Consider the following 14,677-nt stretch of genomic DNA (forward strand, 5'->3'; position numbering starts at 1 on the left):
TTACGCTATGACGCACTTTTGCGCCTGTGCCTCGTCTCCGTGAATACCCTCATCGGTAGAGTTGGAGATACGCCAACTCGCCAGAAGAGATTCTAGTCCAGTCTCCTCGGTTTGACGTGGGAACATGCTCTGTCTGCCGGTCGCAAACGTGTCCCAATCGCCGGCAGATCGTTCGTGCATCGGTGTCAGATCTGGGTCGTGCGTCTGTCCGGAAGTATTGACTGGCTCCCAATCCATCATCTCGACGTGGTCTTCTTCTGTCTCCGTCACAAATGAGGATTTGCCAAAGACTGGATTGTGAACTTTGATTGAATCGTTGGACAGGGAGAGGGATCCTATAGCCGGTGGAGGGGTTGCGTTATGGGTTGGTGAATGGACTTGGACGGGGACTGGTCGCACGAGCTTCAAAGGGACTGGTCCGACAGCAGGAAGGGACGAAAGAGCGTAAATGAAGATTGCCATTTCAAGCGAGACGCATATGGTACGTAACGTATCGTCGACAGGGGTTTTAAGAGACCATAGGAAGCTTGAGGCTCCAGCGATCCTCAGAAGCAGGATAGTGAACATGCAGATGATCCATTTTCTGCGACCCGAAGATGAAGTTCGCAGTCGATGCCGTGACCTTGAGAGCCAATTGGGATCCCAAGTCATCCACAAAGCGGAGCAGACATGATACGCCAGGACGACGTGATTGAAATGGGAATGACCAGTGTAATGGGTCTGTTCGTACATGCGCAGAGACCTCGCAGCGCCTTGACCGACGTGAGAAAGCGACTCACACGGGACCGCTCGTTCACACTCACTCGTGATACCTTGTCCCCAGCTGAAAGCACATCCGAGTATGAATAGAACACCTTTGATTCTCCATACTACTACGTCCAACCATCCCACATAGGTGGCCTGTCTCGTAGCGCTATGTCGTCCCGTACCACGTTGTAGAGCAGATCCCCAAGCCTCAGTCTGGGCTTTGAGGTCACTCTTCCTGAGAGCAGCTTCGACTGAGGGCTGACACTCTGGACAGACAGGGGGATATCTTGAGTGGAGGTTGGAGATATACGTCGGAAGCGCCGCGTAGAGAGCATGAAATGAAGGATCCTAGTGAGCGGTGTGGAAGTTAGTCGGGAAGGGGGAATCACACTTTGAGCCCACCCACGCTGTCGTCAGGAAGGTAATTCGCCAGCATATTCATGATGAGTGTTTGATTCGCTAGACAGGAATGACAACAGGGGGAAGCGCTAGCAGAGGCCGAAGGCAGATGTGAGCTTGAAGGGCGGGCTGGACACGGTCATTTCATCGAGGTACCAGGCCGGACATACCTCTCAGGGAGAAGGACTGCTGGTTGAGGTTGGAATTGTGCATCGCGGGCAAGTCGGATACCATATGACCGTTCTGGGTTCACTTAGCTTCACAATTCGAGGTCACAACAGCTCGTCCAATAGGCGATGAACACACCTTGTCCTTGATATTCCAACATCCGCATCTATCGCAGTGCCAATTCCACTCCGTCTCTAACGACTTGGCGCTCGCTCGACCTTTGCCTTTACGGTTCGTAACGAGACCCGAGGGCGGTAACAACGAAGCGGATAGGCAGAAGAAGCACTCCACTGCTCGAGGTCGTGTCGATGAGCGAAGGAACGGCATGCTGTCTCTTGCGATCCGGATTCGCTCCGTGGGCCAATCGAGCAGCCTCCAGTCACCGTCGCATGATGTCTAACGTTAAAGCAGAAAAGCGCATTTGAATTGTGTTGACAACAGGCATTCTGCGTTATGACGATCAAGGGTGTGGCGTGGCGTTAGCATCGAAGAATGCGCTGAGAAACAGGGAAGTTGCTGAGACTCGGCGCGAAAGATCTCCTTCGCGGACCTGGCATGCACGTATGCTTCGGAACGTGCATTCATCGATGCAGCGTCGATGGAATTGCGCCTTTGCTCATGGTCTCCGAGAACAGCAATGCAATTTGATATTTGGACGTGGCACTAAGGTTTCAGAAAGACCAACCTTAAGGAGACCCATACCTAGATCGTCGAGCTGTGACTGGTCTGTCCCATATTGCCACTTGGCGATGCATGAGGCAAGGCCTTTCACGTCTTGCTTCGCGTTCACGGGACATCCCTTCTCACCGTTCGTCCGCCTACTTGTCGTCAAATTATTCTTGGGCACATGATATACATCGATGGGGAAAAAAAAAAAACCTCAGAGGTCAGATGACCTTGCCCAGCAAATACAACGATAAATGTACAAAAAAGGGAGTCAGAACCCTCCTCACTTCTAAGATGATCGCGTCGCAAATCTCACGGCGACCCCAACTGATAGTACAGATTCTTGACACCGATCGTCACTGCCAATGGCGGCCTATTTGGCTGCTCTCGTGAGAACCCTATCGATGAGAGGGTAGTACGAGCCGGTAAGTCATCCATGTCCATGTCCATATCGTCTGCGGTAGTTCTTGGCATGGCGGAATCCGAGGTTGTCGAGTCCTCGCTGGTCCTTCGACTCTGAAAGGACGACGTCGGAGGCGAAGACGATCGCATGATGTTCCTGTTTTCGAAAGCACCTTGATTTCTCTCTGACTGGGAAGAGAAAGACCTAGGCATGCCCGCCGAAGACCATCCGCGCGAAGTGGTCGGTCTCTGAGATGGCAAAGACGCTGCGTGGGAGGACAAGTCGACCCCAGCTGCTCGAGCTGTCAACTCGTCGAAAGACGAACCTCTTCGGCGGTGTGGCTTTTCAGTCTCGGCTGGAGCACGGTTGGAAGACTGCCGTCGTGGCTTTGGACCAGACCCCCGAATAGATCTGTGGATTGTCCAGTCAGTGAGATTGACCTGTAAAAGTTGACTTCGCTGTCTACTCACCCGGGACATGGGCCTCGCTTCTTTTGAATGACCGAGTAGACGCAATCCACACCGGATTCTCTGCATCGACTGCAAGTCCCTGGTTGACCTCCTGGAAGTCCACCTGCATCACATCTGACCTTTCTCGTCCTGCAAGCATTACAAGCCTTGGTGGTCCGACTTATAGGCGCTCGGCTGCCCATTCCCTCTTCCACCCCATGGCCGGCGTGGAAACGTTGAGCTCCAGAAGGCATGGGATAAGGGGAGGTATTGGGTCGGCTGTATGGTGTGGGCGGTGGAATGTCAGACATTACTGACTCGCGACGGACAAATCCTTGTGGCCTATTGGGGAAAGACGAGCTGAGCGGCGCTGACGTGAGAGGTCGCAGACCACTTCCGAAGCTAGAGGGCCCGAACTGCCCGGGACCCGACCACGAAGGTCTCATGGATGCCGATCTTGCGACAAACACCGTTGGGGGAGGACTCGGAGGGACAGCACGAGATGACATCGGTCGGCTTGAATGGGAGGAAGGGGGTGCGAGACGCTGACCGGCGGAAGCGGGACGCACGAAGGAGAAGGAGGAATCTGCTGAATCTGGGGGCGATGTCGACAAGATAGAAAGAAGCGAAGCGCTCTGTTGAGATCGCCGGTACGGGAGTGCAGTTGGCGGTGGCAGTCGGAGAGAGTTGAACAGGGCGTTAGGCTCCAATGGGCTGGGTAGCCTGGCAGACTTGTGAAGCGGAGAAGCCTCGAAGGCAAAGGTCGAAGTGGATGGAGTGAGAGGCGGTGAGAGTCCGCCCATGGGTTCTCGCGCATCTGTGCCGTCAGGCATGAGCAGACGTCCTGTCATGGAGTCTTCCTGGATAAGGAGGTGGGAGAGTCGGGGTGAGAGCGTCGAGTCGATCATGTTGACCTGGAAGACGTGTGACTAAATCTACTGAGCGTTATGAAAATGGCTACGAAGACGCCTCGTTACGGAGAGACAGGGTGGAAAGGACGGAAAAACAAGGTAAAGAACGTGAGATGATCACCCGACACAGTCACCAGAGAAGACGATGCAGTTGATGGCCTGATCGTTCGATCGTCGACTGGCAAGCGGGCTGCTCTCCTGGAGTGCCAAAGAAAATCCGAAAATGCGTTACCGCCAAGCTGCTGAATTCGTCGGAAGAGGAATTCTCTGCGTGAAAGGTATGCTTGATATTTATAATATATGGGGATTCGAGTGTTTTGTTGACGGGAAAGAGAGAGAGATTGAATAGTCGTCCCCAAGCAAGGTACAACGTGGGAGGGAAGACTGCGCGGATGAACCGAGACACAGTGGTTGAGATGCCCCTTACAGCGAGGACCGAAGAGGGGAATGCTATGTGAAGGCCCGGCGATTAGACGGTGGAACACGGTGGCGTCCGTCCAGCTTCAATCGAAATGGAAAAAATTATCCCAAGTGAGAGAAGGGGAATGGACGAGTGAGAAAGAGATGGAGGAGGCAAGCCTCTTAGTGGCGTTTGGAGAGATGGCGTTCTTCAATGAGAGTGAAAGAGCGAAAAAGCGAGCGGGGTTGTGCAGGCTGCTCGACGAGTAATTATTATTATACGTTTGGACAGAAGAGAGACGAGGGCGATCCTTTTTTCAGAACTCTATTAAATTGAGGAGCGAAGAAGGAACAAGATAAACTCGACAGCGGGGCTTCTTCGGGTCCTTTTACAGATATCCTGTTAGATGTGAGAACACAAGCAACGCCGGATACTCGGATGGACAACGCAAGGGTCGGTGGTCCGATGATCTGTGAATGGAAATCATAACAAAGTAATGAACACGTACATGAACTGTCCTATGAGACAAAGGGTCGGAACTCTATACGTTGATGGCAGAGGCGAGGTTGGATGGGTCAAGCTTAAAGTGGTTCCTGTCAACCTAAGCACTCCTTGTGGTTATCGCCAGAGGGGGTTTTAGCACCTCCTGGCGCCGCGTGCGAGGCGGCACGGGCCCAAGTGCTCTCAAAACAAGCACTTTTCGAGGAGAGGATTAGAGTTCATAGCCTTTGACGCCTCATACGGTTGTTCTCTTCTTTTCCCCCTGCGCACCTGCTCTCCTGACGCCCCCTCCTGTAGAGATGGTCCGGTGTTTTTCCCCTCACACCTGGCAAGGCAATTTTGGATACCGCGCCTATGGCGGACGTCATCATTCTTCTCCTATCCTTCTTTGCCCGCCTTGGACCTCGAGAGCAATAAACAGTCAACCAGTCGGCCCATGTTATCACTAGCCTTTATCATTTTTTTGGCCTTGCCTGTCTCAGAAAGATGCTTGGGATACCTGCCTGTCACGTCGACGTCAGAACCTTTTTGCCTCTTGAGACCTAGGCGGCAACGACCAGTTGGGGCGCAAAAGCAGCAGTAGCTAGAACAGCCGCAACATGGCGAACCGGCTTTCTCATGAGCATCAGAGGGTTAGCGCCTGTTCCCTTGTATCGGCTGAATTTCGAGCACTCACAGGGTTTTTTCCGCATTTAGTGCTGAGCGATATATCTCAATCATAAGTCATTGATTATATCCATTTTTGGAATTTTGGGGTCCTCCCCGTCTGTCTTTCGAAGCTTTTATGCATCTACGTGTCTCAGAAGATTGCGGCAAAGGCCAAAGTCTAGAGGGCATAGAGCTCATCGCCTGGAAAGCAGTGTGGCTCGATTGGATACCGTGGAGAGGATACCCACGCCTCGTCAGATGGAATCTGCTCATTCACCGGCACTAAGAGACGGCGAAGCCCAGCCATGATCGACATAACTTCGATCGTTCACACCCAGAGGCTTGCCGTTAAGAACGCCTTGACGCGGGAACGTGCAACATCACATACTTTTGAATCGAGAGACCTTCTTTGATCGTCGATCTAACACGGCGAAGGGTTCGGGAGACTGCACCGTGACATATGTCTCAGAAAAGAGGGATCTCCAGAAGATCCTTCATTTGCTCCACCTGTATGTAGCCTGGGTTACATATCTTTCGCTCGAGACATGGTCTCGCTACATCTTACAGACGCTACTCTTAGTCCATTGTCCGCCCCCGAGACATATTTGGCACCACCATCAACAGGTTGGAATAGCGACCCATATAATAATTCAGTGTCCGCCGCCGCCACACGCGCTTGCCAAAGGACGGTTTGGCTGTGCCACAGAGGCGGACTTGCGACGATCTCCGGCCTCCACCCGTGCACACGACAATTTTGGGATCGAAGCCTTAAAGTATATAGATGATGTCTCAGTAAGGAAGTCGATAGCGATCTAGAAATACCATGGCTCCTCAACAGCCTGCCAGAAGCAAATCTAGTAGGAAGCGCAGGAGAAGGCAGGCATCTTACAGCCCTTCGGCTTCGTCTTCCGGCGGATCAGACAGCGAGGCGGCGTCCTCTCAAGCAGGTCCATCTACTCTCCCAGCTCAGATCTTACCAGCAGCTTCAGCAAACAAGATCCCGCCATCAGACTCCGATGATTCAGAGTCCTCAGATGATTCTGATGAAGATGAAGAGATGCCCTCTGAGTCTCAATCTGACGACGAATCAGAATCCACAATCTCGTCTAGCTCTACCGCTTCACAACCTGCCAAAACGTTCCCCGCTCAACCTGACCTTCCGATACCTTCCAAGACCTCCCACATGCCGCGGAGGATGAGTGATTCACCTTCACCGCCGCCGATACAACTTCCGTCCTTTTTCGCCCCCCGTAGGAGCGAAGAGGACGATGAACGGAGATTGAGATTTAGGCGGTTGTACATGGACAAGTTGGTCCAGGGCTTTAGTGGTGACCTAGAGGCGCTAAGAGCGGTGAGTACGGGCTACGAGTCGCTTTGCATAGCTAAGTATGGCTCAGTCCGAGCCGACGCTCTCTGGCCAAAGGCTGCAGCGTCTAATCGATTCACTAGCCTCGGGTGAGTTGGCAATTTCCGGGCTTCCCTTACGTCGAGCTCATGCTGAATATGTTACAGGCATCGACATCTTCCACGATGCGCATCGCGACCAAGATGATCGGAATACCATGTCAGGGCGTCCAATGGATGAAGTGGGCCTGATCCTAGGCGAAAGCTGAGGCCGGAGAGGGCTACGGACCGACCGTTGTATGCAGCGAATCAATCAGGGCATGGCTCGAGTCTTTTCAGTGTTTTGAGGCTCTGCGTCACTAATCCTAGGGATACTGCCATGAGATTAATCTCACACGAAGTACTGATTAATCGAGCCCCACAGCGACCGTCTACAATGCAAGGAAGGTTTATGAGACAAGTCAGAGGCGTGCAAAGGAGCAACTTCCTTTCAACTAACCTCCCTGATGCGAGCCAGAGTCAAGCTATCTACAAAGTGGCGATCCTCCTCCCCTCTCGTATCTGGTTTATCCACCATCTATTCACCCACTCACGACAGCTCTTATCCTTAGCAAAGCTCCTCGGAACATCATCTCACACAGATTTGCACCATGTCCCCCTTCACTGCGCCTACACCTCCTACTCCCATCACACCTCTTCTCGCCAAGGCTGACATCGGCAAGGCGCCTCTGACACTGTCGTTCTCAGATGAGAGTGGTGACACGATCGGACGGAAACAGGCCAATCCTGCTCATCCCATCCAATTTGCCAAGTACCAGACCGATGTCAAGACCGAAGCCTTTATTGGGCCTCTACCCCATTCGCTCGCGGTGAGTGTCAACACACCACCGTCACATCTGACGTGCATCTTAGGCCACAATCAACCTTTTGAAAGATGAATGCCCCTCGCTCTCACTAATCGATCCTAAGGACATCACTGTCAGCCTGCATGTCGCTGTCGATGCCGCCCGGGAATCCGGCACATTTCGAATCATGTCAGAGGCCTGGCCCGCGGCACTCACCGAACCGCTGCCGATGATTAAGGTTGACAGCAAGAATGGTGCCGGACAACCTCCGTCAACCCCTTCATCCGCATTGCCTCTTGGCTCTGCATCCGAGAAGGGGACAATTGTGGACAAGCCAAAGCTCTCTGTCGAAGAAAACCATAGTCCCCTCACTCCAATTGAGGAAAAGGTTGAAGCTGACGATCATATTGCTGCTCGGTCCATCAACCTCGCTTACTCTGCGCCCATATCCTGGAATAGGATCCACGAGCCAGAAGCAGGAGCCAAGACTTGGGATGACCTTGTAAAGGAAGGAGCCTTGCTTGGGATCCATTGATTGTAGCGAGATGCCCCTATAGCCACATTCATGCATTGAACGCGATTTCTTGCCGGTTTCGGAAATTCCTTGCGCACCTTTTGCTTTCTTCCGCCTGCTCTGTGTCCATTTGGCTGGATATCACGCTTCATCGACCTCGTCGCCTTCATCATCGTCAACTTGCTGCAGCCGCTGTCGCCTACTGTCGAAGATTCGAGTCGTGCGCCTACAATCCGGCAGGTCAGAAAGGTCCATTGCGATTTTGACCTGGACGTCTGTATTGAAAACAAAACATTATTCTACGCGAATTCGTAAATTGAACGCGATCTACGTTTGGAGCCGGGTTTCAGAATAGTCCAGCATGCCAGATGTGAAGGACGAAGAAGGGGACAAGAGTATGGAGAGGGAAGACTCGGGTGGACCTAGTGGGACTGGAGATGGGGGTAGATCAAAGAAGCGTAGAAACTTGAGGGGTGTGGATCCTTCTTTGATCATCAGTCAGGACAGGAGCAAGAGACGAAAGACACCGACACCTGAGCCTGAGGCTCGGGACTCGAAGGACGCCGTGGATCCTAAAGACAAGGACAGAGCGAAGCGACTGGGTATGGAGATCTATGAAAAGATCATGGCATCGAAAGACAAAGAGTGCGCGTCATCATCCCACATCAGACGCAAAGTCATCCGGCTGATGAAACGTTGATTAGGGGCGGATCGATGGCAGAACCATTCATAAAACTGCCGAACAAGGTCTGTGGATCATCCAGGGCCGAGGATGATGGATATGTACTGACGATTTCATAGCGCTCCTTCCCCGATTACTACGAGACCATTCCGCACCCGATATCGCTGGAGATGGTTCACGCTAGACTACAAAGCTCATCGTATGAGACATTAGGAGCAGTCTGCAGTGATCTTGGGCAGATCTTTTGGAATGCGAAAAGATGTGGGTGGTCTGCTTCCCGCGTCTCCTTTCGCTGACACACCTCGCAGATAACGTGAAAGAATCTCTCATCTTTCAGTATGCAAAGAAGCTACATGTGAGCCTTATTTGAACGGGATTCCTATCCTCGTGACTGACTGGATGGCACAGAAAATGACCAAAGCATTCCAAGCGTCCGCCACGGCGTCGTCGGCAAAGATCGAATCCGAATCAGAGGCAGAGGCAGAGCCAGAGCCAGAGGAGGAGGAAGAGGCTCCACCGATGGACCGGGAAGTCTCCCGTGATTCCGGCATGGCAGATACGTCCATGGAGGTTGATGAGGGCGATGTTGGAGGTCAAGAAGGTGGCCCATCAAACGCCAGTATGGATGGAGAGTCACAGACCGGGGGCGCTGGAAGCTCTGGACGAAAGGGGATCAAACGCGGGGCCTATATGAAGGATGGTCCGACCGTTTACAAATTGGTCAAACCGGTATTAAGGATGATCAAGGAGGCCAAAGCGAGAGAGTGAGTCGCTCTCATTTCCAAGGCAGATCCCGCTGATGTCGTTCGTAGCGGAAGCGGAAGAGAGATCGCTGGGATTTTCATGGACCTGCCTGATCGCGAAGAGCTGCCCGATTACTATACTACCATTACATCACCGATTTCGTTGTCCAATATTGAGGTGAGTGACCAGCCAGCATGAGTTCAAGGGTACGTGTTGACTGATCCTTCAGTCAAAAATGGTGGCGAGATTATACAACACGCATGAGCAGTTCTTCGATGATCTCGATCTCATGTGCGCGAATGCTTTCACGTATAATGAGGACGATTCCGAGGTCTTTAGAGATGCACAGCAGATAAAGGCAAGTCAAGACGTTCCCATGAAGCGTAGCCGCGTTAATTCTTGTCCCCAGACCATTGCCGATGGACAGCGCCTAGTAATACGGGATCGACTCAACCACGAGGAGGCCATGAAATCTCGCTTTCCCGCGGCTGCTGCAAATCCCATGCGTTACGGCGGTCCAGCGGGGCCTCTGCCTCAGTATCAGCAATCCCCTGCCGGTGCTCCCAGACACGGCTACAACACATCCGGCATACCGCCGAATCCCCCTCAGCGTGCTCCTTACCTGCAACCATTACCACGAGGGGTCGTGAACGAGGACATTGTCGCCTCGCTCAGCCGATATCCTGTCCATGAACAATCAGCGTGGGTCAATTCGCTCCCACCGCAAGGCATGCAAATCTATCGCTCTATAGTCTCTGCGAACGAGAATCGCAGACGCACCTCCATCACGCCGTCGATGCCCTCCGCCCAGACTCATTCCCCATCAGTCGTCAACGGTGGTAGTGGATATGGGCAACTCGCCGAGTTGCCGAGTTCTGCCCGCCCTGGTGGTGTGTCTCCCCTTACCAATCGTCAAGCTCCTCCTTATCCCACTGTCAAACACCTCGATTTCGCCTTTGCGACGCCAGACTCGCCGCCAGAACGGCGTCAAATGATCAGGTTATACAATCTTCGAGGTGTTGTCACTCATGCGGTGATCCTCGGGCCCGAAACGACCGAGTTGGAAGTCACCGCTTACGTGGCGGATGAGAAGGAGCCAGTCAAAGACACGAACGCCAACGGAATTAAAGTCGAATCGCCAGACGTCTCTCTCAGGATCAATGGTACTTTGTCCGGTTCGCCTGAATTAATATACTCCGGGGCGGTCAATGGAGCAGACGCCAGCGAAGGAGGCTCTCCCAAACCGTCGCCAGTGGGCATGAAGTGGAAGATCGCTGTTCCCCCGGGCAAGATTGACAACAAGCTGGAAATTGTGGCGGTGAAATCGGGCTCGACAACGGAGACAACGTTGATATACATGACAAAGCAGTAGAAGCCGGTCCATTTGGGATACGAAGGGGTCAAAATATGTCATTACATAGTCTATAAGCCATGGGTGTACATACCTTTCAGGAAGGCGACTGAGACGACTCGCGGCGGCAAACTGAAATTTGGAGCCCCACAATCCTTTTGTCTCGATGCTGCGTTTGAGATGATGTAGCATACAGTATCATCGTGATACTCGAGCGATAACCAGTCGGCAGAAGCATCTCCAGCTGACCCATCTCCTCTTCCATGCCCCCTCGCCGTCGTTCATCTGTGCCTGTAGGCGCTGATGATATTTCCACCCTCACTCTGCCGCAGATCAATGAACGTATAGAGCGGAACGAGCGGGTCTTGAATACCTCGCTGTTTTCCCCCTTTCAATTAGCTGGCTCGCCTCCTGCCCACGATCCCGTTAGAGATCGGCTGTTAGCCATTCGGCAAGCTCTACAGGAGCGAAAGCGAGAGCTCGAGGATTCCGCACTGGACAGGTCCCTAAACGGCATGTCATTAGACGCTGAGCCCCAGCTCGCCGAGAGCTCTGCGCAGGCTCAGAGGAGGGACAGTGGAGGCGGACTTGCATCCTCTGGTCGGGCTATGGCCATGCAAACTATACAAGTTCAAGATGCGAAATTACCTCCCAACAGTGTGACATTGTGAGCGTGGCCTGTTGTGATCGTATACCTCAAACTGAAGCCTTTAACTAGACCTCTGTCGGAAACCCTTGCCCTTGGTCGAAGGGATTTCGACGATGCGACCGCTCGAAATTTAGCTGGGCTATCTTTTACTGACAAATCAAAGTCTCCCCTTACGCCTAGGAGACGACATCGCCCCCCATCTCCTGCTGCCAGTGGAACACCTACTCGGGACTTGGCGTTTGATCCTACCGATGAAATTGCCAGAGCTCAAGCAACCGCTCGAATGCAAGCTTTCATGTCGTACAAAGGCGATCCAGAAGACGAAGATGAGTGGGATCTAGACTTGGATGGAGAAGGAGAATACGATGGCGAAGGAGACACATTTGCGCTTCGTGCCCAAGGCAGAGAACCACATCGATATGAAAGAGGCACAAGGGAGGAAGTCGACGAGTTTGGAGAAGACGATGAAGATTGGGCAGAAGGCAACGATGATTATTTGGACAGAATAAGATGACAAACAGGTTCATTACTACAGATCATGTAAACATCTTGATTCGTATGCTATGTCAGAGCCAAGGATCAGTCGACTCGCCCGTCTCTTCACCTTTGTCACTCAACGGACCGCCTCGCCTACCACGCTCCTCGTCATTATCGCCTACGGGTCCCCCAAAACTGCTAGGAGCAGTCCGCTGACCGGGTGTCTTGCGAGATCTTGATCCGGTCGTCGTCCCCAAGCCTAATCTTGCAAAATCTCGTATAGGGCTGTGCGAGGGCGAGGAGCTTGTGCTGGTCTTGAAATGAGGCTCAAATCCACCTCTGAGAAGAACTGGCCCTCGTCGCGATCCTCCAGCGGAAGATCCAGTGGTCTGAGGTGAAAGCAGCGCAGTGATAGCCGGGGACTTGGCCGGTCGCTCGGATCCAGGCAAACTTCGAGGTCCAGGCGTAGCGTCTGACGGACGTTCGGGCGGACTCTGCGCCGCAGTGACGGGTCGCCTTATGGAGCTGATAGGTCGACTCGCAGATAATAGACCCAAAGAAGGTCGCGGGGGACTGACGTTGAAGGAGCCCATCATTTGTTTGAGGGCATCGTCAACCTGCTGGCGAGTCATTGGTGCCCGAGTCTCACCCGAGGCCTGCATAGCCGGGGACGAAGGGGCCGAAGGGACCGAGACAGATGACGAGGCGGATGGCAGATGGGAACGCGATGCGTGAACTGCTTGAGATGCGATCATTGATGGTTGCGGGATTGCATCCAGAGATTGGAGGAAGCTTTGTATTTCGTCGTCATCGGGTCCGGCGACACTATGTCGAAGTCCACTCTCTTGTGACGTCCGTGTGGACGTCCGCCTGAGCAATGTCGAGTTCTGCGACGTGAGTCGTTTGACAACTTGTGGAGAGGTGCCTGGACTCGTGGCGCCAACGGGTCGCGGAATGGGTTGTTTGGTGAATGAGAGTGATGACGGAGAAATGGGGGATGGGATGGGCGGTGAGGGTGACATATTGGCGAGCTGCGCGTGGGTGAAGGATCGCCCGGATTGAGATAGGAAAGAGGAGTTTCTGCCCACGGACGAACCAGGTCGTATGGGAGGAGTCTGACGGAGTTGCGAGGTGGAAGGTGAGGCGTTGAAGGGATGAACCGAATGACCTGACAGTCGCCTCGCGGCTACTGCTGCTCCTGAAGGTATACTGCTTGGTGATGTACCAAGCGGAGTAGCGAAAGGGAGGCCCTCTACTAACGAACCCCAGCGTGAGCTGGTGCTTCTGCCAGAGGCTCCAGTCGCAGTCTGCCTTTGAGGTATGGGCGAAGTAGAAGGTATAGGCGTGGGAGCTGAGACTTTGCGACTCGCCGTGACGGTCGGTTTGAACCATTCTTCATCCATGTCCACAAATTTTTCACTCAGGATGCTCTCCATGTCTTCCGCGGAGAAATCTACTTCAGGTCGATACTCTACACGGAGTCCAAACTTGGTTCCAAACAGGTCGGTTTCTGGAGGTTCATACACTTCGGTCACTTCCGCTGGAGCTCCAGCCAAGGCCAGTTGATCGAGTCCCACGCCGAGACCGATCAGTCCCCGCTCCATCACTTGCCATGCCGCATCATTCGTATAGCCTTCTGGGCCCCACAGCTTGATACCCAGTCTCAGTCCGCTATTCGCGCGTCGAAGTCTGCGGAAGAGCCGGTAGGCAGGTAGCAGGCGTACGAGAGCGAACAAGGCTCGAAAGTGAATGATACCCAGCCGATAGGCCGTATGAGGAGCCATAGAAGAGGAAGAGTCCGGTGTACTGGGAATGAGCAACGCTTGGTGACCATTGTCTCACCTCGCATTCAATGTCCATCTTTCCAACACGATCCCATTGGCCTTGCCTTTGCCTTTCCCACTAGGATCCAATGTATACTTTGCCCCTGCTTTACTCCACATCAAAGCCTGGCCACTCGTCAGGTCACTCGTGTCGAGGATGAATGCTATCAGCAGGGGTGGTATGCGATATTCCGCATCATAGTTGGAGATAGACTTGTAGATCGCAAGGTCCGCTCGATGCAGATCGACATCCGGAATGGTAAGGTTGAACTGTATGTCAGACAGCTCTTGGGGAGATATCTGACTCACCCATTTATCTTTCTTGTCCTGCTTGCTATAATGTGTCAATCTGCCTTCTACCAATACCGCGACCGTTTTGAGATAGTAACGGTGTACTATCTGATCAGATCGACTGGGACCGGCTGCCACCACAGAGGAACTAGCGGATCCTGCATCGCGAGACGGGGATTGAAGAAGAGGAACGGGAGATGGATTCGATGAGGAGCGTTGTGTATTCGCTGGTCGTGCCATTGTCGTCGAATGTCTACAGCATTGATGAAGACATGGTCTAGTGATAAGAATGATGATGCGCGGACGCGCGAGTCACTTCAGGATATACACATTGGGGTTTGGTGACAATGCCTTCCCAAAGGATGTCCAGGGGTGCTGAGCGCCGAGTGGATTCAGCTGAGGGAATGCGGTCTCCAACAGCGCGTCAGACACTGAGCTCCTATGATCAATGAACGCGGTCAACAGTGAAACCTTCGTCACCATCACCACCAAGGCTACCGTCATCAGCTTGGCTCTTCGGCAAAAACAAAGCTTCCGGGGTAGTCACGCCTATTCCAAAAAGTCTGTGCCTATCTTCTTTGGACAAGCCGCCACACTTGAAATTCCGCGAAACTCCGATCACCCAAGTCACCAAAATTCGAGGTTTTTTGGACTCTATGGAGTCT

General features: G+C 53.0%; 7 protein-coding genes across 7 annotated transcripts; 4 read left to right on the forward strand and 3 right to left on the reverse strand.

The window, feature by feature from the left end:
* On the reverse strand, positions 1-1,641 carry BD324DRAFT_647969 (Ima1 N-terminal domain-domain-containing protein; the record flags this gene model as incomplete). Its single annotated transcript, XM_022017754.1, has 5 exons — positions 1-752; positions 804-1,095; positions 1,154-1,275; positions 1,317-1,389; positions 1,453-1,641. The coding sequence occupies 5 exons, from the start codon at positions 1,639-1,641 to the stop codon at positions 1-3; spliced, it is 1,428 nt and encodes a 475-aa protein (XP_021874751.1).
* Positions 1,642-2,611: 970 nt separating this feature from the next.
* BD324DRAFT_36571 (hypothetical protein) lies at positions 2,612-4,079 on the reverse strand. Its single transcript, XM_022012590.1, has one exon. The coding sequence runs from the start codon at positions 3,738-3,740 to the stop codon at positions 2,850-2,852; it is 891 nt and encodes a 296-aa protein (XP_021874752.1). The 5' UTR covers positions 3,741-4,079; the 3' UTR covers positions 2,612-2,849.
* Positions 4,080-5,858: 1,779 nt separating this feature from the next.
* On the forward strand, positions 5,859-6,957 carry BD324DRAFT_37005 (hypothetical protein). Its single transcript, XM_022012606.1, has 2 exons — positions 5,859-6,747; positions 6,805-6,957. Exons 1-2 carry the CDS (start codon positions 6,116-6,118, stop codon positions 6,842-6,844), a joined length of 672 nt encoding a protein of 223 aa, XP_021874753.1. The 5' UTR covers positions 5,859-6,115; the 3' UTR covers positions 6,845-6,957.
* Positions 6,958-7,286: 329 nt separating this feature from the next.
* BD324DRAFT_647972 (hypothetical protein) lies at positions 7,287-8,016 on the forward strand (the record flags this gene model as incomplete). Its single annotated transcript, XM_022017755.1, has 2 exons — positions 7,287-7,505; positions 7,549-8,016. The coding sequence occupies 2 exons, from the start codon at positions 7,287-7,289 to the stop codon at positions 8,014-8,016; spliced, it is 687 nt and encodes a 228-aa protein (XP_021874754.1).
* Positions 8,017-8,186: 170 nt separating this feature from the next.
* Positions 8,187-10,914, forward strand: BD324DRAFT_37012 (Bromodomain-containing protein). The gene is made up of 8 exons (XM_022012607.1): positions 8,187-8,640; positions 8,700-8,742; positions 8,797-8,938; positions 8,986-9,032; positions 9,086-9,441; positions 9,490-9,598; positions 9,651-9,779; positions 9,831-10,914. The coding sequence occupies exons 1-8, from the start codon at positions 8,357-8,359 to the stop codon at positions 10,791-10,793; spliced, it is 2,073 nt and encodes a 690-aa protein (XP_021874755.1). The 5' UTR covers positions 8,187-8,356; the 3' UTR covers positions 10,794-10,914.
* A 121-nt stretch (positions 10,915-11,035) lies between these two features.
* BD324DRAFT_647974 (hypothetical protein) lies at positions 11,036-11,935 on the forward strand (the record flags this gene model as incomplete). Its single annotated transcript, XM_022017756.1, has 2 exons — positions 11,036-11,439; positions 11,491-11,935. The coding sequence occupies 2 exons, from the start codon at positions 11,036-11,038 to the stop codon at positions 11,933-11,935; spliced, it is 849 nt and encodes a 282-aa protein (XP_021874756.1).
* Positions 11,936-11,959: 24 nt separating this feature from the next.
* On the reverse strand, positions 11,960-14,660 carry BD324DRAFT_678471 (autophagy-related protein 13-domain-containing protein). The gene is made up of 3 exons (XM_022018994.1): positions 14,031-14,660; positions 13,741-13,991; positions 11,960-13,704 (listed from the first exon to the last, which is right to left on the reverse strand). Exons 1-3 carry the CDS (start codon positions 14,250-14,252, stop codon positions 11,988-11,990), a joined length of 2,190 nt encoding a protein of 729 aa, XP_021874757.1. The 5' UTR covers positions 14,253-14,660; the 3' UTR covers positions 11,960-11,987.
* Between the last annotated feature and the right edge of the window lie 17 nt (positions 14,661-14,677).

This window comes from Kockovaella imperatae (assembly GCF_002102565.1).
Source record: "Kockovaella imperatae strain NRRL Y-17943 chromosome Unknown BD324scaffold_1, whole genome shotgun sequence".
NCBI classification, from domain to species: Eukaryota; Fungi; Basidiomycota; class Tremellomycetes; order Tremellales; family Cuniculitremaceae; genus Kockovaella; species Kockovaella imperatae.